The sequence below is a fragment of the Acanthochromis polyacanthus genome, chromosome 14 (assembly GCF_021347895.1).
Source record: "Acanthochromis polyacanthus isolate Apoly-LR-REF ecotype Palm Island chromosome 14, KAUST_Apoly_ChrSc, whole genome shotgun sequence".
Lineage (NCBI taxonomy): Eukaryota > Metazoa > Chordata > Actinopteri > Pomacentridae > Acanthochromis > Acanthochromis polyacanthus.
The window spans coordinates 22,399,478-22,421,205 of NC_067126.1; the positions used below are offsets into that span (position 1 = coordinate 22,399,478).

Consider the following 21,728-nt stretch of genomic DNA (forward strand, 5'->3'; position numbering starts at 1 on the left):
GGTGTTTGACTGTCTGGATGTAATGCAGGCTCTTGTGATCCAGCCAGACCAGTAGACAGCTCACTCCAGCCAGTGTTGCCACTCCTCCAACGCCAGCTTGACATCGAGTTGCTCCAGGTTGCCAGTGTCACATTTCTGTTTTGCAGTCGACAGTTACCTAGAATCGAAAATGCAGGGGTGTAATTTGCCATCTCCATGTGCCCACTGGGATAATACCGCACCTGCTCCGGTATCCGAGGCGTCCCCCTCCACGATGAACTGATGGTTGGGGTTTGGTTTACATGGGGATAGGAGCCGTAGCGAATCTCATCTTCAGTTCTTGTGAAGCCATCTCTGCTTCCAGGTTCCAGCAAAACTTTTGAATCGTAGAGGTGAGCGCAGTGAGGGGGACAGCAATGAGGCTGTAGTCTTTGATAAAGCAGTGGTAGAAGTTGGGGAACCCAAGGAACCGCTGTATCTGTTAATGGTCCTCAGGTCGTGACCACTCCTCTACCGCCACCACCTTGACAGGATCCATCCTGATCTCTCCCACTGAGATGATGCAGACCAGGAAGGAGACTGTCATGACATACAATTCACATTTCTCAGCTTTGACGAATAATTGGTTCCAGAGCAGGTGCTCCCGAACCTGCCAGACATGCTGACGGTGCTCCTTCAGGTTGTGGGAGAAGGCCAGGATGTCGTCTTGGTAGACAAATACATTCTGATTCAGAAAGTCCCTGAGAACATCGTTCACTAGATGCTGGAAGTAGACGGGGGAGTTGGTGAGGTGTCAGCGCGTTCATTTACTCGCTATAATGAGGAATCCTAAGTCCCAGTTATCCTTTAAGAATATTTAATATGCATTGGAGTATTGAAAGCATGTACATGCACCTTCTTGGTTTGGAAAACCACAGTTATCTGTGACTAATACACAAGAGAGTTGCTGCAGCCAACTTCCTCAAAAAGGATGCCTACAGAAGTCCTGGTGATCACGTTAAAGTGTAGTGATGTTTGTGTATCTGTCAGACTACAAACCTCTGGATGTTGGAGGACAAACATCAGGTATGTATGTAGAAAGTAGACTCAACCATTTTAGTAATGTTAGTAATAAAACTGTAAACCATCCATCTCTGTTTACGAGGTGTCCCCGTGGAGGTTTAATATTTTTTCAGTCATCAGTTTCTGGAAAGTTTTTGTGGATAAAACTGATAGAACTGAGAATGAGACGGTTCAGTTCAACTGCATCACAAACTACAGCTGTCAATAAATCAAAAGCTCTAAAACATTAAAAAGACAATTTTTATGATCTTACAAACCTGAATATGTATACACAGTAACGGTTTAAATATTAAAACGTGAACATGCAAGGCTGTGTTATTATATCTGTTCCGTTTTATTGTTTTTCACGGTAAAAACGGGAACAGATGAAGCAAGGTGATGACATCATCAAGTACGCTGGTGTTCCAATTTTACTTTAGCCTCGATGTGTCCATACTTTGAAGTAGGGACTTGCATACTTCCTGGTTTGTTGTTTCTCTTCAAATCCTGGTAGGATGTTGTCTGTCATGACACTCAACCAGTCATATCCTCTCATGAGAAAGGGGAGTGATTTGATTGTTCATTAAGGTCTGTGTCATTGATGTTTTGTGAGTCAGGTGTCAATAAATGTTACCAGTTTCAACAGAACTTGTTCACCTGAACTCAGTAAAGGACCGACACCATATACTTCCACAGCCAATGGTTGCAAACCAGCATGTATGAAGTACTAGTTTTAGGTTTCCATATTAATTTTAGTTGTTTCATTATTATGTATTGATGTAACTCTGTGCTTACATTTACAGACAATTATGTTGACAACTTTGTGTCTATTGTGTCTTTAAGTGTGATTGTTTTTTAGATGTTTTTTGGGTGAGAAGACCTGAAATGTGAGGATTAAAAGGTGAAGCTCTGTGAGGGTGTGTGTGTGACTTCAGTAGGCCAGGTTTTAACTCCACCCCCTGATGGACCCTCAGGACTGAGACTAGAGGAGGTTAGTCTCACTTAGAACACAGAGGAGGTCACTTCTTTCGGCCTTTACTTTATATCTTTGTTTATTAACTCTAGCATTGGGTCAGAACGTGGCGGCTCTTTAAGTTTGATCACACATTTTTTTTTCTGTGTGAGTTTTTAAGAGTTATCAAGCAGTTTTGGTTTTTGCACAATTAAACAGATCGTTTTCACTCTGTCTTAAATTTCTAATAAAATTTTTATTATTTAATATATAATTATATAATATATAATTCAGCAGTTCTCATCCTGGTACAACACAACAGGTTACTTTGACTTTTCTTGCATGAATAATTTCCCTCTAAAACTTTAAATGATTGATGAGCAATTTTCTTTTATTTCTTAGCTTGTCATCAAAACTTGAGGGAATTCTCTCTTTATTGAGACATTAACATTCATGGATCAAGTCTTACACAGGCAAAGAAAAGTAATAATCAGGGTTTTATTTATTAAGCTACTGCAGCTGTGGTGCAGACAAATTCTTCAGTAACATATAGTATGAAGCTTTCTGGCACAGCGCAGCAAAGTTCACTATATGTTTATATGTTAGGTACAGTTTTGGGGATCGATCGATCGATCTATCTATCTATCTGATTTAAGCTGAACTCTGAGAAACAAAATATAATTGCTGAGCCCCAAAATTGTACCTAACTTCTATAAACATATAGTGAACTTTGCTGCACCAGAAAGCTTCATACTATATGTTACTGAACAATTTGCCTGCACCACAGCTGCAGTAGCTTAATAAATAAAACCCTGATTATTATTGTTCTTTTCCTGTGTAAAGCTTGATCCATGAATGTTAATGTCTCATTAAAGACAGAATTCCCTCAAGTTTTGATGACAAGCTAAGAAATAAAAGAAAATGGCTCATCAATCATTTAAACAAGTAAAACACTTGTTTGAGAAAAAGATGGAAGTGGAACGGCATCCTGATAAATTTTAATATTTCAGATAGTTTAACTGATCTGACAAATAGAACACACCTCTAAATCTGCTAAAAATAATGCTGAAATTCACAGTGTTAATTCTCTTTGAGGTGAATTTTGTAAGACATAAATATTTTATACTGATTTTCTGACAAACAGTGAAAACAGTGGCCGTCAAATTCAGGAGATGAAATGAAGAAACAATATTGAGTTTTAGCCAACATATTTAAAGCTGAGGATCTCAGTGTAGAAATTATTGCCCATAATTATCAGTAACAAATTACAATCAGCAAAATGATTGTGCTGGTCATCAGCAGACAAACACATGTCCAGAAAGTGTCAAAATGACACACAAAAAATGACGCAACACAGTTACAGTCTTTAGAATGAATACATGCAGTAGAAATTCTCCTTTTATACTTTGTGTGATAAATGGCACATGTTGAATCTCCCAATGAGCCACTAGAGTCCTCTAGTGGACTGTTTTTGTTTCAGATAGTCCTCCTACATGTTATTCCACAGGTGTTGGGCCTGCCTGTCTTTTATCCTTTGTGCATGTCCAGTCCATTCAAAAAGCAAAGTCACTGCAAGTATCTGACATGATGAAAAAACATAATGATAAATATCAGATTTTATATTTGCATCCATTTTATTTCTACTTGCTAAACAATTTTCAGGCAAATGACCATCTAAAAAACATTTAGTGCAAATATTGTACAATATATTCATTTGGTTAAAGGCATATCGTTAAAAATGCCTAAAATTCAAAATAAATCACTAATTTGATGTCATAAAATGCTGCTTTACATTCATTTGAAAATAAACCACACCAGAAATTTTGTTCCTAATTTTGGTCAGTTTAAAACCATAGATGAGAGGATTCATAATAGGAGGTATGATGAGAAATTCTATCAACATGAAGTTTAAAAGCATTTGAGGGAAATTTTTTGAAGCAAGTCGCAAAGCTATAACATCAAAGAGCACAGTGAAAATAAATGTGAATAAGGAGGTTAAATGTGGTACACATGTCTGCATGAACTTTGCTCTGTTTTCTAAAGAACTGATGCAAGTTTTGATGAGATACAAGTAGGACCAAACTATGAAAAGACCATGAAGCACATAAATGATTATTGTAATGTTTGCACCTATGCCATTAATGGCAGTCTCTTCTGGAAAACATGCCAGTTGAACAATGCTCCAGTTCACACAAAACAGTTTGTCAATATGTAAGCTGCATAACTTTACCCTGGATGTTAGATAGATGTTTGTTGCTATAATGCAGAAAGGTATCAACCAAGAAAAAAATGCTAACTTAGTGACTCTGTTCTTGGACATGACAGAGTGGTACTCCAGTGGTCGACATATAGCCAGATACCTGTCATAGGCCATGACAGCAAGAATGGACAGATCACTGCAGACAAAAGAGTACAAGACCAGAGCCTGAACAAGACATCCAGAATAAGAGATAACATGAACTGGAGAGAGCAGATCCCAGAGAAATTTGGGGTAGAAACCTGTCGTTCCATAAAGTCCATTCATGCAAAAAGCACACAGCAGAATATACATTGGTTCATGGAGGCTGTTATCCAAGATGATGATCACAATCAGAGAAACATTCACCAGAAGTATTGTGCAGTAACACAGCAAGCTGAGAAAGAAGATAATAGATCTGTGGTTCACTGTTTCATTGAATCCTGAAAGAACAAACACTGTTATTACAGAAACATTAGCCATGATGGTTGGAAAACTTCATTCTACTTCTCTGTAATGCGTAGCCTGGTGGTGTGTGATCTCTCCTCTCTCCTCTGTCTAGTATAGAGCACAGAGACAGTTGGAGATCTTTAAACCAGCCAGTCAGTTCTCTGAACTGAGAACTCACTGCTTTGGAAAATGACAGAGGATTCTCCGTTGTGCCGTATAAAAAAGTACAAACAACACCAACTATGTGAAAGAACTCCACCTCCTCTGCTTAGTGGCAGCCATTTCTCCTCCTTTTCCTTCTCCCTTCTTTCTCTTTTTTCCCTGGAGTGACTTGAATGAGGCAATAGCAATCCTGATCTGTTAAAGATCAACAGAAGAACCCAGAAGGTTGCTTAAAAAGTCTTCTGTTGTTCTTATAGTATCAACAAAAACCCTTAATACTGAATATTTCTCAGTTTTTTTCTGTTAATACAGGCATATTGGATGTAGTCATGTGCAGATGGTATATCAAGAATATTTATCGTACATACACTACCAGTCAAAAGCTTTAGAACACCCCGATTTTTTCCATTTTTTATTTGATATTTTGCATGTTCAGGTCTCATTGTACTCTGAAATGAAAGCATAGAACAAATAAACAAATGAAGTTAAACAAAAAAAAACTATTTTCAAACCAAAATGCTTTCTAAACTTTTGACTCATCAAAGTAGCCTTCTTTGGTAGATATAACAGCTGAACACACTCGTGGGATTCTTTCCACAATGGAAATCAAATATTCTTCAGAAAGTTCTTCCCAACTCTGTAAGAGAAGTTCCCATATATGGCGTCAAATTTGGGTCAAAAGTCGCGTGCGCGTGGTACACTCTCTCGCGCTCGCGAAACATGTACCCCGCGCGAGCGGAAAAAAAGTCTCCACGCGTGCAAAAAACACTGCGCGCTCGTGGCAATGTCTCCGTGCGCGAGGAGCCTCTTACGCGCGTGGAGACATTGCTACTCGTCCGTGTATGGTGCCATAATTATCCGTGGAGCTCTGATTTACGCCCGCGGGGAGAAGACTTTTGACCCTTTGTGGGCGGATACCAGTGCTCGCCACAATCTCCCTATGATTGGCTGTCTGCGACAGCAAGAACTCACCCCCCACGTGGGCACAGTCGGCTGGAGTCCGTTTGATGTTGCTGCCGCTGTTCTGCAGCTCTGCCAAACACACACAGAACCGAGCCCGGATCTCCAACTGCCGGTGGGTGAGTGTCTCCACGTATTTCTGGCTCTAACCGGAGGTCTCAGTGCTCCATTGCGGGGCTGTCAGCCTTTAGTACAGCGATTAGACGTTAGTTAGCTCCATTGCTAATGGCAGTTACCCAGGTGGACTGACCGGAATCGGCCCAGAAGCCCAGCGTGTCTACTCCAGTGATTCTGACAGGGAGTATTAGAGTGATTCTATAATTAGGGGTACATTTCAAGTCCATGGGGTGTAGACACGCTGGGCTTCTGGACCGATTCTGGTCAGTCCACCTGGGTAACTGCCGTTAGCAATGGAGCTAACTTCGCTGTACTAAAGGCTGACAGCCCTGCAATGGAGCACTTTGACCTCCCGTTTAGAGCCAGAAATACGTGGAGACATTCACCCACCGGCAGTTGGAGATCCGGGCTCGGTTCTTTGTGTGTTCGGCGGAGCTGCAGAACAGCGGCAGCAGCATCAAAGGGGCTCCAGCTGACTGTGTCATTTCCTCTCTTGTATACAGTGGCATCCCACATGGGGGGATGAGTTCTTGCTGTCACAGACAGCCAATCATAGGGAGGTTGTGGCGAGCACTGGTATCCGCCCACAAAGTGTCAAAAGTCTTCTCCTCGTGCGCGTAGATCAGAGCTCCACGCACGCAGGAGGACAGTTTCGTGAGACACTGGACGCACGGAGTTTGGTCTGCACACGCGGAGACATTGCCACACACGCCCAGAGTGTTTTTTGCGCCCGTGGAGACTTTTTTCCGCTCGCACGGGGTACGTGTTTCACGTGTGCAAGAGAGTGTTGCGCGTGCGCGACTTTTGACCCAAATTTGACGCCATACCCATAAATGTGTGGCACTTGTAGCTGGTTGCTTTGCTTTCACTCTTCTGTCCAGTTCATCCCAAACCAGCTCCATGGGGTTGAAGTCTGGAGGCTGTGCTGACCACTCCATCTTGTTCTTTTTTCCTACAGTAGTTCTGGCATAGCTTGGAATGATGTTTTGGAGAAGGAGGGTGTTTGTGTATCATATGTGTGCATCTTCCACAAATACTTCAGATTCGATGAGTTCTTCTTCCATACTGGTCCTGATCAACCTGGTGTCAGAGTCACTCCAGTGATGCTGCTTTTCCTAAATGTTCTGATTTAAGCTGTTCAGTTCATTCCTGTGTATGGATGCCCATAGACTGTGCATAACACCATCAAACAGCTAACAGGGGTGGTATAACCAACCAGAAAATTGGAATTAGAGAAGATATGACATGGTATAGGCAGCGTAGCCTTCATGTGTACCCTCAAGTCAAATTTTTAAATCTTTAATGACACCAGTCTGGTATTTACTTGCTTTTTACTTTGGTAGCAGATCATGTTTTGCTAAGGAACCTAACCTTATGTACCTGTACACCTTGTCTACCAGGTGTAAGGTCTAAGAATTAGTAGACACCTTGTGGGCCTGTATTTGATGGTGTGATTAAAATGGGATTGGTCTATTTTATTCTTTTCATCTGGATCATTAAAGTTTCAAGCTGTCCCAGTTGTAACGTCAATGATCAATCCCAGTGAGTATCTTTAGAGACGAACTTTAATGGAGGATGTCAGGAACATACATGCCTCGTGTGTGTATTATTTTATACCCCTGCAGATTACTGCGCACATGACCACACCCCACCTTAGTCACTGATGACTGCGCACCACAGCATGCGTTAACTCATCCCTCTTAATTTAACTTAAACTCATTACATCTTCCCTCCTTTGAGTAACAAAGGGGTGTTCAGAAACACCAACTGTGTCAGGATTCAGCCCTCTTGCGGCCTGTTTGTTCTTTCTGTGTTTGTTGCTTGTCTGTGTGCATTTTTGTTGTTGTCCTTTAGTGTGTTTTTGGGTTCGTCTCTGTCTCCCTCTGGCTGTGTTTTCACCCTTTCCCTCTTCCACTCGCTCGTCCCCTGGCTCTGTCTCATTAGCTCATCACCCTCACCTGTTATAATCAGCTCCACTCAATTCACCTGGTCCCCTTCCCTGTTATTTAAGCTCTGCCATTTCCCCTCAGCCTTTGCTGGCACATAGTTGGACAAAACATGCAGTTTTCTTCACTACCCTCCTCCGCTGGACTTTCAGTTATTGGACTTCGTCATCTTTCATCCCCTCTCCGGATTACCCCCACTGGACTCATTGTTTGTAAGATCCTAGTTTTGTTCTTTAGTTAGTTGTTTGTTCCCCTGCTGTAGTCTCTTAGTGTTCCTGTAGCCTTTGTCTTGTTTAGCTTTGTCTCCCTTTTAGTCTAGCCGTTGTCCGTGCCCAGTTTAGTTTTTGTCTCCTCTGTTAGTCTTCCTGTGGTCTTTGTCTTGGTTAGTCTTCCTGTGGTTTCCTTCCTGAGTTCCCTCCTGAGTTCCCTCCTGAGTTCCCTCCTGAGTTCCCTGTTCTATTAGTTTTGGTCCACCAAGTCTTGCTTTCAGTTGTTAATGGTTTTTTGGTTTTGTGTTAATAAATCCTTTAATTATATCTAGAGTTTTTGTCTTTGTCTGCACCTGGGTTCTCCACTCCCACCAATCCTAACATTATGTGCCAGCCAAATTGAACCCAGCAGACATTTGTTTTTTCTAGCTTTGTAGTTTAGGGCACGATGGCCATGTTTGACTATGACAGGTATGATCCTTTTTTGGGAACTCGTTTGGCCATCAAGTTGCCACCCAGAGGACGACGTGGTTCACGAAAGAGGAATTCCCTGCCATCCCCTAAGCTGAGTAATTATAACAGCTTTTGGGAGGACGGAACTTCCGACTCCGACGAATTAGACTCTTACCTGGATTATTTTTCGCCGGAATCGAAACTCTTGTTTCCTGGTAAGCCTTCTTTCTCGGGAGATTCTGGACAGAAGCGGGGTTCAGGGAAACCCCGGACTCTGCTGCAATATCTGAGCGACTCTGTAACGCTGCCCCAGTAGCAGCCTTTGAGTGGGTCGTCACTCCGGCCACAGTTCCCGAGTGGGGTTGATGGTTCCCACCCCAGCCAGGACAATCCTCTGCCGGATTCTGAACTCCAGCTCTCTGATGAGCCCTCTTCCCGAAGGAGATCCAGACGGAAGCGGGGCTCTAAGAGACTTTCCACCTCAGCAGCAGTTTCCGAGCGGGTCGACGCCGCCACCTCAGCCTTGGTTCCCGAGCGGGTCGACGCCGCCACCTCAGCCTTGGTTCCCGAGCGGGTCGACGCCGCCACCTCAGCCTTGGTTCCCGAGCGGGTCGACGCCGCCACCACAGCCTTGGTTCCCGAGCGGGTCGACGCCGCCACCACAGCCTTGGTTCCCGAGCGGGTCGACGCCGCCACCACAGCCTTGGTTCCCGAGCGGGTCGACGCCGCCACCACAGCCTTGGTTCCCGAGCGGGTCGACGCCGCCACCACAGCCTTGGTTCCCGAGCGGGTCGACGCCGCCACCACAGCCTTGGTTCCCGAGCGGGTCGACGCCGCCACCACAGCCTTGGTTCCCGAGCGGGTCGACGCCGCCACCACAGCCTTGGTTCCCGAGCGAGTCGACGCCGCCACCACAGCCTTGGTTCCCGAGCGAGTCGACGCCGCCACCACAGCCTTGGTTCCCGAGCGAGTCGACGCCGCCACCACAGCCTTGGTTCCCGAGCGAGTCGACGCCGCCACCACAGCCTTGGTTCCCGAGCGAGTCGACGCCGCCACCACAGCCTTGGTTCCCGAGCGAGTCGACGCCGCCACCACAGCCTTGGTTCCCGAGCGAGGAGACGCCGCCACCACAGCCACAGTGGCTGCAGTCCAGAGTGTTTACAGTGTCTATGCCGCGGCAGCCGCAGTTCAGCGTGTCTCGTCAGCCGTCCCTCCAGACGGCCTTCAGCGTGTCTCGTCAGCCGTCCCTCCAGACGGCCTTCAGCGTGTCTCGTCAGCCGTCCCTCCAGACGGCCTTCATCAGCGTGTCTCGTCAGCCGTCCCTCCAGACGGCCTTCATCAGCGTGTCTCGTCAGCCGTCCCTCCAGACGGCCTTCATCAGCGTGTCTCGTCAGCCGCCGGTGCAGCCGGCCTTCATCAGCGTGTCTCGTCAGCCGCCGGTGCAGCCGGCCTTCATCAGCGTGTCTCCTCAGCCGCCGGTGCAGCCGGCCTTCATCAGCGTGTCTCCTCAGCCGCCGGTGCAGCCGGCCTTCATCAGCGTGTCTCGTCAGCCGCCGGCCTTCATCAGCGTGTCTCGTCAGCCGCCGGCGCCGCCGGCCTTCATCAGCGTGTCTCGTCAGCCGCCGGCGCAGCCGGCCTTCATCAGCGTGTCTCGTCAGCCGCCGGCGCAGCCGGCCTTCATCAGCGTGTCTCGTCAGCCGTCCCTCCAGACGGCCTTCATCAGCGTGTCTCGTCAGCCGTCCCTCCAGACGGCCTTCATCAGCGTGTCTCGTCAGCCGCCGGTGCAGCCGGCCTTCATCAGCGTGTCTCGTCAGCCGTCCCTCCAGACAGCCTTCAGAGTGTCTTCGCCGCCATCCCTCCAGACGGCCTTCCTCCAGAAGAATCCTCTGTTCCGGTGATAACTGGGGGGTTCCTACGCCTGCGGCCACCAGGGGGTCCTCGTCTCGTCCGCCGCCGCCGAGGATGGCCCCCGGAGTGGATTCGCCGTCTCCGCCGCCGAGGACGGCCCCCGGAGTGGTCTCGCCTTCGCCGCCGCCAAGGACGGCCTCCAGAGTGGTTTTGCCGCCGTCACCTGACGGCCTTCGCCAGAGCGCCTTTGTAAGCCCTTTGGGGATATATTTTGTTTGGACTTGCCCTTTGTTGCGCGCCTTCGTGCCACCCAGGACTACTGTGGACTTGTTGTTTTTTTTTTTGGCCCTCCGTCCTTACCCCCTCCATCCACCCTTCTCATGTTTCTAGTCTCTATCCCTCCGTCCTTGACCCCCTCCACCCACCCTTCTCATGTTTCTTGTCTCTGCAGGTTTGGTGTTTGTTCATGACAACATTATAAATCATTCTCACTTCACCAAGCTATGCTGTTTTTTTACAATCACATGAACTTGGGCTCCTGGGTAGACTACCGTCGCCCACATAGATGACGGGGATTATTCTGCCCCATGTCATCTATGCACTAACTAAAAAGTCTTTTAAGTGAGATGGCTGCTTAATCACTCTGCCTCTTGATGTGATTACAGGCTCTGATGCCTGTGTTACTGTCTGTTTGTCTTGCTGTTCACTCCGTTGTCCTCTGCTTTGTTGTTCCCTCTGTTGTTGTTCACTGTCCATTTCCTCTCCTTCCCCAAGCTCAGGCTGAGGAAGCGGCGGGGCCAGAAGGCGCAGATGTCGCCTGTTTCTGCGTAGAATTCCATCGTCGGTTTGAACGAGGTAGGATCTTGGAGTGTCACATTTGCGCAGAACGGTGGCAGCTGTAGCCCATTCTTTCTGGCTGTCAAGTTTGATTGCAACAGAGTCACCAGACTTGAGTGAAGGTAACGGGCGGCTGGAGTGACGTCTATCGTAGTGGCGTTTGTAGGCGGCCTTTGCTTTGGCGTCTGCTGCTTTCACCAGGGCAAGGTGTGGCCACTGAGGTGGTCAGCTTTTCCTCAAGCGTGGGAATGGGAGTTCGCATCTGATGACCCAGCAACAGTTGAGCAGGACTGTAACCTGTGGCTTGAATGGGTGTAGCTCTGTAACAGAGGAGAGCGAGCACAGGATCCTTCTGTTTCAAAATGTGTTTAGCTGTTCTCACAGCCCTTTCAGCAGCACCGTTTGACTGAGGGAAATGTGGGCTTGTTGTGACGTGTTTAAAGTTGTAAGCTTTTGCGAAGTGCTGAAACTGGTGCCCACTGAACTGCGGTCCATTGTCAGTCACTAGGACAGCTGGACAGCCCCACCTTGCGAAGACAGTGCTGAGGCATGACCTAACTGTGGCACCTGTCATGTCTGGTAAGAAGGCAAGCTCAATGTATCTGTAAAAGTAATCAACCACTATAAGATCATTTCTTTTGTCTACCTCACAGATATCAGCAGCTAGTCTTTTCCAGGGTCCATCTGGCAATAAGGTCGGCTTGAGTGGCTCTCTGTTTTGAGCAGGTTTCATCCTTTGGCAGTATTCACACTGTTCAAAACGCTTTTGGAGATCTTTGCTGATACCTGGCCACCAAATGCTCTGTTTGGTACAAGCTTGGCACTTCACTATGCCCATGTGACCATCATGCAATCGTTCCACCATCTCTGACCTCAGGCTTTTGGGGATTGCAATCCTGTCACCATAAAGAAGCAGGTTGTTGCATGTTGAGAGAGAGTCCTTTGCTGCATGATGTGGTTTTATGCTGCTCGGTACTTTGGACGCATATTTTGGCCAGCCATTACTCACAAAATGCATCACAGTCTGTAACTCCTGGCCATCCTTCGTGTGTTCTTTAATCTCCTCTAGGCATGAACCTGACATTGGCCATGCTGCCTCTGTGACTTCTACCAAGGCCTGTATGTCATCTGACAGTTCAACTGTGTCCAGGTGCAGTGCCCTAGAGGGGTGTCTTGAGAGTGCATCGGCTACTACAAGCAGTTTGCCGGGGACGTACTCGGCTTTTGCATTAAACTTGATCATTCTCAGCAGTAATCTTTGACAACGAAGTGGCACTGCATCGATGTCCTTGACGTTGAAGAGTGGGACCAAGGGCTTGTGGTCCATCTGGATGATGAAGCTGTCCAGGCCATACAGTTATTTTGAGAACTTTTCACATGCCCAGACTGCCGCTAAGCACTCCTTTTCAATTTGTGCATATCATGTTTCGGCACCTGTCAGGGTGCGAGAGCAGTAGGCGACTGGCTGTAGTTGTCCATGGTGGTTTTGGAGGAGAACACCTCCCAAACCAAAGCTGCTGGCATCTGCACTGACGACTGTTGGTTTGGTGACATCATAAAAGGCAAGTATGGGAGATTCTGTCAACAGCATTTTTGACTTTTGCGAAGGCCTCTTGTCTGAGCTGGGCCCCACACCCAAGCTTTGTCGGCTCTGAGCAAGTTGTTCAGTGGGTGTGTGACATCAGCTAGGTTTGGCAAATAGCGACCCAAGTAATGTACCATGCCCATGACACGCTTGAGCTCTGTTGTGTTCTGTGGTGGTTGGATGTTTCTTATGGCCTCTACCTTTTCCGTATCGGGTCTCACGCCATGCCTGTCAACAATGTGGCCTAGGAACTGGATCTGTGTTTGTCTCAGTTTGCATTTTTCTTCGTTGAGTTTCAGTCCAGCATCCCTGAGTGTTTGTAGTACTCTCTGTAGTCGCTGTTCATGCACGTCAGAAGTTTCTCCATTGACTATTATGTCATCCACGAATGCTGCCGTGCCCTCATGGCCTTTAAGAAGTTTGTTCATCTCTCGTTGGAAGATTTCTGGAGCGCTGGAGATCCCAAATGGGAGATGGTGAAAGAAATACCTCCCAAATGGTGTAATGAAGGTTGTGAGTTTGGCACTGTACCTATCCAATGGGATTTGCCAGAATCCAGTCACGGCGTCCAGTAGCGAGAACACACTTGAACCAGCAAGCTTGGGGAGAATGTCGTCCAGTGTGGGCAGGATATATTTCTCACACTCCACTGCTTCAAAATGGAGATAATTTAATAAACAAAGACAAAGAAAAGGCCTAAAGAAGTGACCTCCTCTGTGTTGTAAGTGAAACTGACCTCCTCTAGTCTCAGTGCTGAGGGTCCTTCAGGGGGCAGAGCTAAAGCCTGATGACACACACACACACACACACACACACACACACACACACACACACACTGAGCTTCACCCTCTGCACTAAGGATAACAGAGAACTGCTTGATGCTAATGCTAATAGCATTAGCATCATTATCCCTTGTTTATTATTATATCTCTTTAATGAGACATTAACATTCACGGATCAGATCTTACATGGGCAATGACATTAAGCTCAAGAGCAAAGATGTTTGTACCAGACTGTAGCTTTTCAAGCTAATTTCTATCTGTAGTCCTTAGGGAAAGGGACGGGGGTCAAGGTGCAAATACACATAAAATACATTTGACTATTTTCAAATAGTCCCATTCATAGAGTTGCAGAATTAAAACTCATTATTGTTCAAAAACATCCGTAACATGTCAGCCATTCATCATCCCAAGCAAATGCCTTTATAATCTCATAAACTTAATAAATTCACTCATCACATACAAGGCAACATTCACTTCTACACATCACACACTCTTAATGTCCACATCTCTGGTTCTCCATAAACCAATCTTTCACTTGTTTGGTGAAGGTTAAGCTCAATATTTCTGTGGGGAGCTTTTCCATTTCTTTATACTTACATAGGAAAATGCAGACTTTGCAATTGCGGAGCGATAACTTGGGATACTACATTACTTCTAGTTACCCTTTTAGCTGTGTCTGCAATCAAATGGACAAAAGCTTTGAGTGGCGGTGGGGCCAAGTTGTGGACAATCTTGAAGACTAGTTGAACATGTGAAAGAGAAATAATATTATCAAAGCTAAGCATTCCATATTTGTTCAGTATGTGACAGTGATGATATCTCTTGCTTTTTTTTTTATCCAATATTTTGAGCGCGTAATTTAGTTATTGGCTTTATAAGAGCTTCATAATTTAATCTAATCACTCCAGCGTTTAACCCGTAAATATCTTTAGTGTTGGATTTGGAAAGTCCGCAAAGTATTTTTTCAATTTCCCTTTCATTTGTTAGTAATAAATCCATGGCGTTATGGTCCAATGGTGGATTTTGGGGAGACACTGGGGACCTTTGGTTTGAACTTAATTTAAGAACTGAGTTGATAAAGTTTTCATTAAAACAATTGGCCATTTCTAAACTATCTGTACGTATTTTATTTTCATAATAAATTTGCATAATCTCATTTTTCTTGTGGTCCCTGCCAGTAAGTTTATTAATATTTTGCCATAAGATTTTGCTGTTCCCCCTTGCTTCTTTTATGACATTTAAGAAAAAATTTGCTTTAGCTTTGCGGAGTTCTGATGTAACTTTATTTCGTAGAGTTTTATAGAGTAAGTGATCAGTATTTAAACCGGATTTTAGGTATTTCTTTAAGGCTAAGTCCCTATTTTTCAAGAGCTGTCACAAACCCTCATTGAACCAAGGAAGATTTTCTTTCCTTGGTTTGTTCTGCATTGTTTTGGTGAACTTAGAGATTATCTGGTTCAGTACAGTTATAAGTCCGTTTGTTATACTCTGGCAATCAGTGCTTAGAATAGCGTTGTCCCAATTAGTTTCTTTTATTTCTTTTTCTAAATATTCCAAGTTTCTTTTTGGTATAATTGAAATTACATTGTCTTTACCTGTTCTACATGTTTGCTTTTGCAATTTGCGGGCTACAAGAATTAGATTATGGTCTGATATACTGGTTACGAGGTTATATGTTTTTATAATTTGGTCAGGTTTGTTCACGAACAGCAAGTCTATTAACGATTGACAGTCTTTGGTGATCCTAGTTGGGGAGCTTATCAGTTGAACAAAATTGTATTTGGTCATGGTATCCTTTAGGGTTTTCCTACATGTTTTTTCGAGCCAGTTCAAATTAAAGTCTCCCATGAGTATGGTTTCCCTAGAGGTATATGACTTAAGTATATCGGTAAGATCCAAGTAAAATGAGCCTATTGGTCCTGGTGGGCGGTATATAGTTATCACTGTGAGAGACATTTCCTGAGAGAGTGTAATCTTGACACCAACACACTCTAAACTATTTTCTGCTATTTCCAGTTGTGCACTTTGAAGACAGTTTTTTACATAAATCATGACTCCACCTCTTGCTTTATTGTTGGACCTATCTTTTCTATATATATTGTAACCAGGTACATGAAATTTGCTTAGGGGTGTAGTGGGTGTCAGGAAAGTTTCCCATAGGCATAAGAAATCCAAGTTTGAGTTTATAAGTATTTGCTGAAGTTGTTTGATTTTAGCAGGAACACTACATATGTTTAGGTGGCCACCAAAAATTCCTTTTGGTTTGAGTATAGGATCCCATAGCACCCTTGCATGATTTACAGTCATAAACATTTTTGTAACTTTTTTCTTGTATGTTGTTATGTTCTCAGCTTTAAAGTCTCGTTTCTCAGTGCTCTTACCAGTTTTTATAGTCTGCTTGGAAGAAAGGCGATTTCTTGTCCTTGTAGTGTTAAGAGTAATCTGACTGGCTCCTGAGCCGGCCGGACCCGTGGCCAGCTGCTCTGGTGTTAGCTGCATGGGTGTTTCGGAGAGTGCAGGCACTGTGATGCCGACTCCAGGGAGTGGCTGGTCGCTGAACCTCACAAGCCGCTGTTCCCGTGGCGTTCGCGATGGAGTTACTGCTGCCTCTATCCAAGGACGCTGTGGGACCGCTGATCCACGGACGAAGGTGGTCTCATTCCGGTTACTCACCGGCCCAGAGCGCACCCTTGGCAGTGGAAGATGGGGCAGGCATGGCGCAGCGTAGGTAAACAAGCCGTACAATCCATCCCTGGTATCGGAAGAGTCGGGGGTACCGACCGCCATGTCCACGCTGGTCTCCGAAGCCTCCATGACGCTTGGCAGGGAGATGGAAGAAATATTCAGGTGAAATTGGCCAGCCGGATTGTTTGGTGTAAATAATGTTCGTACCTGTAGGTTTTCTGCGGTGCTCCTGTTGATTGTTGAGATAGTATTTATGAGCTGGGGTCGGTCATGGTCCGTTATTTTGGTGGGTCCGGGGCATAGATGAATGTCTCCGGATAGCAAGAGGCAGATGCTAATTACCAGTGCGAGGCTTTGTTTTGGTTTTAAAGCAGTACTTGTGTGTTTCGTCGGTCCTCCGTACAGGAGTGGTTGAATGAAGGTAGCAGCCAGAATGTGTTTTCCATATCCAACGTGCTTGGTCATAGTTGCACGTGTATTTGCCGAGGAAGATTTAATATCGTCACCAGTAGTGTATAAATCCTTCAAGATTTTTTCGGTGTCAGTGTAGCTGAAGTTGTTTGTAAGCATCACACAAATCAGGAGAGCTACAGCTACCCCCTGCACACCGGGCGCCGCCTTCTTGTCGCCATCCACCTCAATCAATCAATAATAATCAGGGTTAAGCTACTGCAGCTCTGGTGCAGACAAATTCTTCAGTAACATATAGTTTGAAGCGTTCTGGCACAGTGCAGCAAAGTTCACTATATATCTATAGAAGTTAGGTACAGTTTTGGGGCTCACAGCAATTTTATTTTGTGACTCAATGTTCAGCTTAAATCAAATTTTCTAGAACATTGCAGCAAAGTTTATCTATTCAAAGCAACAGTCCTGGAAACTCACAGCAAATGTCATGAACAAAGTCACAGCATTCAGATAACATCTGGATCTGTAACATGCACAGAAATGTCTCTATTGATCACGGCAGATCAGACAAAGCTCCAAATAAAAGAAACTCGATTTGGAACTCAGCACTGATCTGTGTTAATGATCAATCATTACAACATTCTCCAATGAGCAGTTATATATGAGCATTAGGTGTCTAATCTGATGATACAGGAGCTATGAGTGAACACAGCTGGAATGACTAGAGCTTCAAAGTAACACTTACAGTGGATCAAATGATGAGGACTTATTAGACTAAAGCACAGAGAGTTTCATCTGAGTCTGTCTTTTAATTTTTACTGTGGAACTGAGAGTCTCATCAGTACAGGATTAAATTCAGAGTTACTTTGTGCATGTTAACTTATGGGCTGTTTCTGTTCTTTAAGTTACAACAAGGAATTTATATGTCTAAGTGACACAAAAAAATGTTATACAACACAGTTGCACTCTTTAGAATGTATATGTCAGGGTAGAGACTGCGATTTGGTAGAATTGGAGTTTCTACCAGTAGAGACTGCGATTAGAGTCTCTACCAGTAGAGATGGAACTTTAAATCTGACCCCTGCCCTGACCCCTGACCCGAACCTTAAAAGTCTAACCTTAGCCCTGACAAATCTCTACTGGTAGGATTGGAGTTTCTACTGGTAGAGATTGCGATCGCAATCTCTACTGGTAGAAACTCCAATTCTACCAAATCGCAGTCTCTTATATATGATTTAAGCTGAACTCTGAGAAACAAAATATAATTGCTGAGCCCCAAAATTGTACCTAACTTCTATAAACATATAGTGAACTTTGCTGCACCAGAAAGCTTCATACTATATGTTACTGAACAATTTGCCTGTACCACAGCTGCAGTAGCTTAATAAATAAAACCCTGATTATTATTGTTCTTTTCCTGTGTAAAGCTTGATCCTTGCATGTTAATGTCTCATTAAAGAGAGAATTCCCTCAAGTTTTGATGACAAGCTAAGAAATAAAAGAAAATTGCTCATCAATCATTTAAACAAGTAAAACACTTGTTTGAGAAAAAGATGGAAGTGGAACGGCATCCTGATAAATTTTAATATTTCAGATAGTTTAACTGATCTGACAAATAGAACACACCTCTAAATCTGCTAAAAATAATGCTGAAATTCACAGTGTTAATTCTCTTTGAGGTGAATTTTGTAAGACATAAATATTTTATACTGATTTTCTGACAAACAGTGAAAACAGTGGCCGTCAAACTCAGGAGATGAAATGAAGAAACAATATTGAGTTTTAGCCAACATGTTTAAAACTGAGGATCTCAGTGTAGAAATTATTGCCCATAATTATCAGTAACAAATTACAATCAGCAAAATCATTGTGCTGGTCATCATCAGACAAACACATGTCCAGAAAGTGTCAAAATGACACACAAAAAATTGACGCAACACAGTTACAGTCTTTAGAATGAATACATGCAGTAGAAATTCTCCTTTTATACTTTGTGTGATAAATGGCACATGTTGAATCTCCCAATGAGCCACTAGAGTCCTCTAGTGGACTGTTTTTGTTTCAGATAGTCCTCCTACATGTTATTCCACAGGTGTTGGGCCTGCCTGTCTTTTGTCCTTTGTGCATGTCCAGTCCATTCAAAAAGCAAAGTCACTGCAAGTATCTGACAGGATCAAAAAACATAATGATAAATATCAGATTTTATATTTGTATCCATTTTATTTCTACTTGCTAAACAATTTTCAGGCAAATGACCATCTAAAAAACATTTAGTGCAAATATTGTACAATATATACATTTGGTTAAAGGCATATCGTTAAAAATGCCTAAAATTCAAAATAAATCACTAATTTGATGTCATAAAATGCTGCTTTACATTCATTTGAAAATAAACCACACCAGAAATTTTGTTCCTAATTTTGGTCAGTTTAAAACCATAGATGAGAGGATTCATAATAGGAGGTATGATGAGAAATTCTATCGATATGAAGTTTTGAAGGAATTCAGGGAAATCTTTTGAAGCAAATCGCAAAGTCATACCATCAAAGAGCATCGTGAAAAGAAAAGTGAGTAAGGAGGTTAAATGTGGTACACATGTCTGCATGAACTTTGCTCTGTTTTCTAAAGAACTGATGCAAGTTTTGATGAGATATAAGTAGGACCAAACTATGAAAAGACCATGAAGCACATAAATGATTACTGTAATGTTTGCAACAATGCCATTAATGGCAGTCTCTTCTGGAAAACATGCCAGTTGAACAATGCTCCAGTTCACACAAAACAGTCTGTCAATATGTGAGCTACATAACTTTACCCTGGATGTTAGATAGACGTTCGTTGCTATAATGCAGAAAGGTGTAAACCAAGAGAAAAATGCTAACTTAGTGACTCTGTTCTTGGACATGACAGAGTGGTACTCCAGTGGTCGACATATAGCCAGATACCTGTCATAGGCCATGACAGCAAGAATGGACAGATCACTGCAGGCAAAAGAGTACATGACCAGAGCCTGAACAAGACATCCAGAATAAGAGATAACATGAACTGGAGAGAGCAGATCCCAGAGAAATTTGGGGTAGAAACCTGTCGTTCCATAAAGTCCATTCATGCAAAAAACACACAGCAGAATATACATTGGTTCATGGAGGCTGTTATCCAAGATGATGATCACAATCAGAGAAACATTCACCAGAAGTATTGTGCAGTAACACAGCAAGCTGAGAAAGAAGATAATAGATCTGTCGTTCACTGTTTCATTTAACCCTGAAAGAACAAACACTGTTATTACAGAAACATTAGCCATGATGGTGGGAAAACTTCATTCTACTTCTCTGTAATGCGTAGCCTGGTGGTGTGTGATCTCTCCTCTCTTTTCTGTCTAGTATAGAGCACAGAGACAGTTGGAGATCTTTAAACCAGCCAGTCAGTTCTCTGGACTGAGAACTCATTGCATTGGAAAATGACAAAGGATTCTCCGTTGTGCCGTATAAAAAAAGGACAAACAACACCAACTATGTGAAAGAACTCCACCTCCTCTGCCTAGTGGCAGCCATTCCTCCCTCTTTTCCTTCTCCCTTCTTTCTCTTTTTCCCTGGAGTGACTTGAATGAGGCAATAGCAATCCTGATCTGTTAAAGATCAACAGAAGAACCCAGAAGGTTGCTGAAAAAGTCTTCTGTTGTTCTTATAGTATCAACAAAAACTCTTAATACTGAATATTTCTCTCTGTTTTTTTCTGTCAATACAGCCATATTGGATGTAGTCATTTGCAGATGACCAGCTATGATAGTCTGTGGGCATCCATACACAGGAATGAACTGAACAGCTTAAATCAGAACATTTAGGAAAAGCAGCATCACTGGAGTGACTCTGACACCAGGTTGATCAGGACCAGTATGGAAGAAGAACACATAGAATCTGAAGTGTTTGTGGAAGATGCACACACATGATATACAAACACCCTCCTTCTCCAAAACAACCCTTCTACAGAAATAAGCATTAGGAGAGAACAAAAACTTATTCCAGCATCACAAATACATTTTAGTAGACTAGTTCCTTTGCTATGTAATACCACACGATTTTCAGTTCATACATTTTAGAATTAGATTTACACCAAAGATCAAAGTTCTACAGCCAATTTTCATGATACCGGTACAGTAGCAGACAAACATTAAAAAAAGAGGGAGGCCTAAAACATGCTGGAATCAAAGCAGTTCACTGCCATCTTCAAATACTCAGTTATCAGAAGCATCAGAAACTGAATCAGATATGCTGCAGTCCAAGCAGCACAAACATCATTTAGAGATGGTCTACCAAGAATATTTATACTACATACAGTGCCAGTCAAAAGTTTTAGAACACCTCGATTTTTCCATTTTATTTTGGATATTTTGCATGTTCAGGTCTCATTGTACTCTGAAATGAAAGCATAGAACAAATAAACAAATGAAGTTAAACAAAAAAAAAAAACTATTTTCAAAACAAAATGCTTTCTAAACTTTTGACTCATCAAAGTAGCCTCCTTTGGCAGATATAACAGCTGAACACACTCGTGGGATTCTTTCCACAATGGAAATCAAATATTCTTCAGAAAGTTCTTCCCAACTCTGTTACAGAAGTTCCCATAAATGTGTGGCACTTGTAGCTGGTTGCTTTGCTTTCACTCTTCTGTCCAGTTCATCCCAAACCAGCTCCATGGGGTTGAAGTCTGGAGGCTGTGCTGACCACTCCATCTTGTTCTTTTTTCCTACAGTAGTTCTGGCATAGCTTGGACTGATGTTTTGGAGAAGGAGGGTGTTTGTGTATCATGTGTGTGCATCTTCCACAAATACTTCAGATTCGATGAGTTCTTCTTCCATACTGGTCCTGATCAACCTCGTGTCAGAGTCACTCCAGTGATGCTGCTTTTCCTAAATGTTCTGATGTTCTGTGGTAATCACATCTGAAAGTGGTTTATACCGGCGGATTCATGAGAATCTAAGCTTTCCATCGGCGTATAGTGTTTATATAATCGCGTTTGCAGCCTTCGGACATTCTTTAAATTCCTATCCAAATTAGTAAGTGTACCGCCGGTGGTACACT

At 43.6% G+C, this 21,728-nt stretch overlaps 2 protein-coding genes across 2 annotated transcripts; both read right to left on the reverse strand.

Annotated features, from left to right (window-relative positions):
• Positions 1-2,329: 2,329 nt before the first annotated feature.
• On the reverse strand, positions 2,330-4,805 carry LOC127537280 (olfactory receptor 2K2-like). Its single transcript, XM_051959437.1, has 2 exons — positions 3,765-4,805; positions 2,330-2,374 (listed from the first exon to the last, which is right to left on the reverse strand). The coding sequence occupies exons 1-2, from the start codon at positions 4,689-4,691 to the stop codon at positions 2,330-2,332; spliced, it is 972 nt and encodes a 323-aa protein (XP_051815397.1). The 5' UTR covers positions 4,692-4,805.
• Positions 4,806-18,994: 14,189 nt separating this feature from the next.
• LOC127537281 (olfactory receptor 2K2-like) lies at positions 18,995-19,951 on the reverse strand. The gene has a single exon (XM_051959438.1). The coding sequence runs from the start codon at positions 19,949-19,951 to the stop codon at positions 18,995-18,997; it is 957 nt and encodes a 318-aa protein (XP_051815398.1).
• Positions 19,952-21,728: the final 1,777 nt, after the last annotated feature.

Coding starts and splice junctions, on each gene's coding strand:
- LOC127537280 (XM_051959437.1), bottom strand. CDS start 4,691: ATGGCTAATGTTTCTGTAATAACAGTGTTTGTTCTTTCAGGATTCAAT. Junction 2,375..3,764: donor TGGTTTATTTTCAAATGAAT/GTAAAGCAGCAT, acceptor TTTGATGACAAG/CTAAGAAATAAAAGAAAATT.
- LOC127537281 (XM_051959438.1), bottom strand. CDS start 19,951: ATGGCTAATGTTTCTGTAATAACAGTGTTTGTTCTTTCAGGGTTAAAT.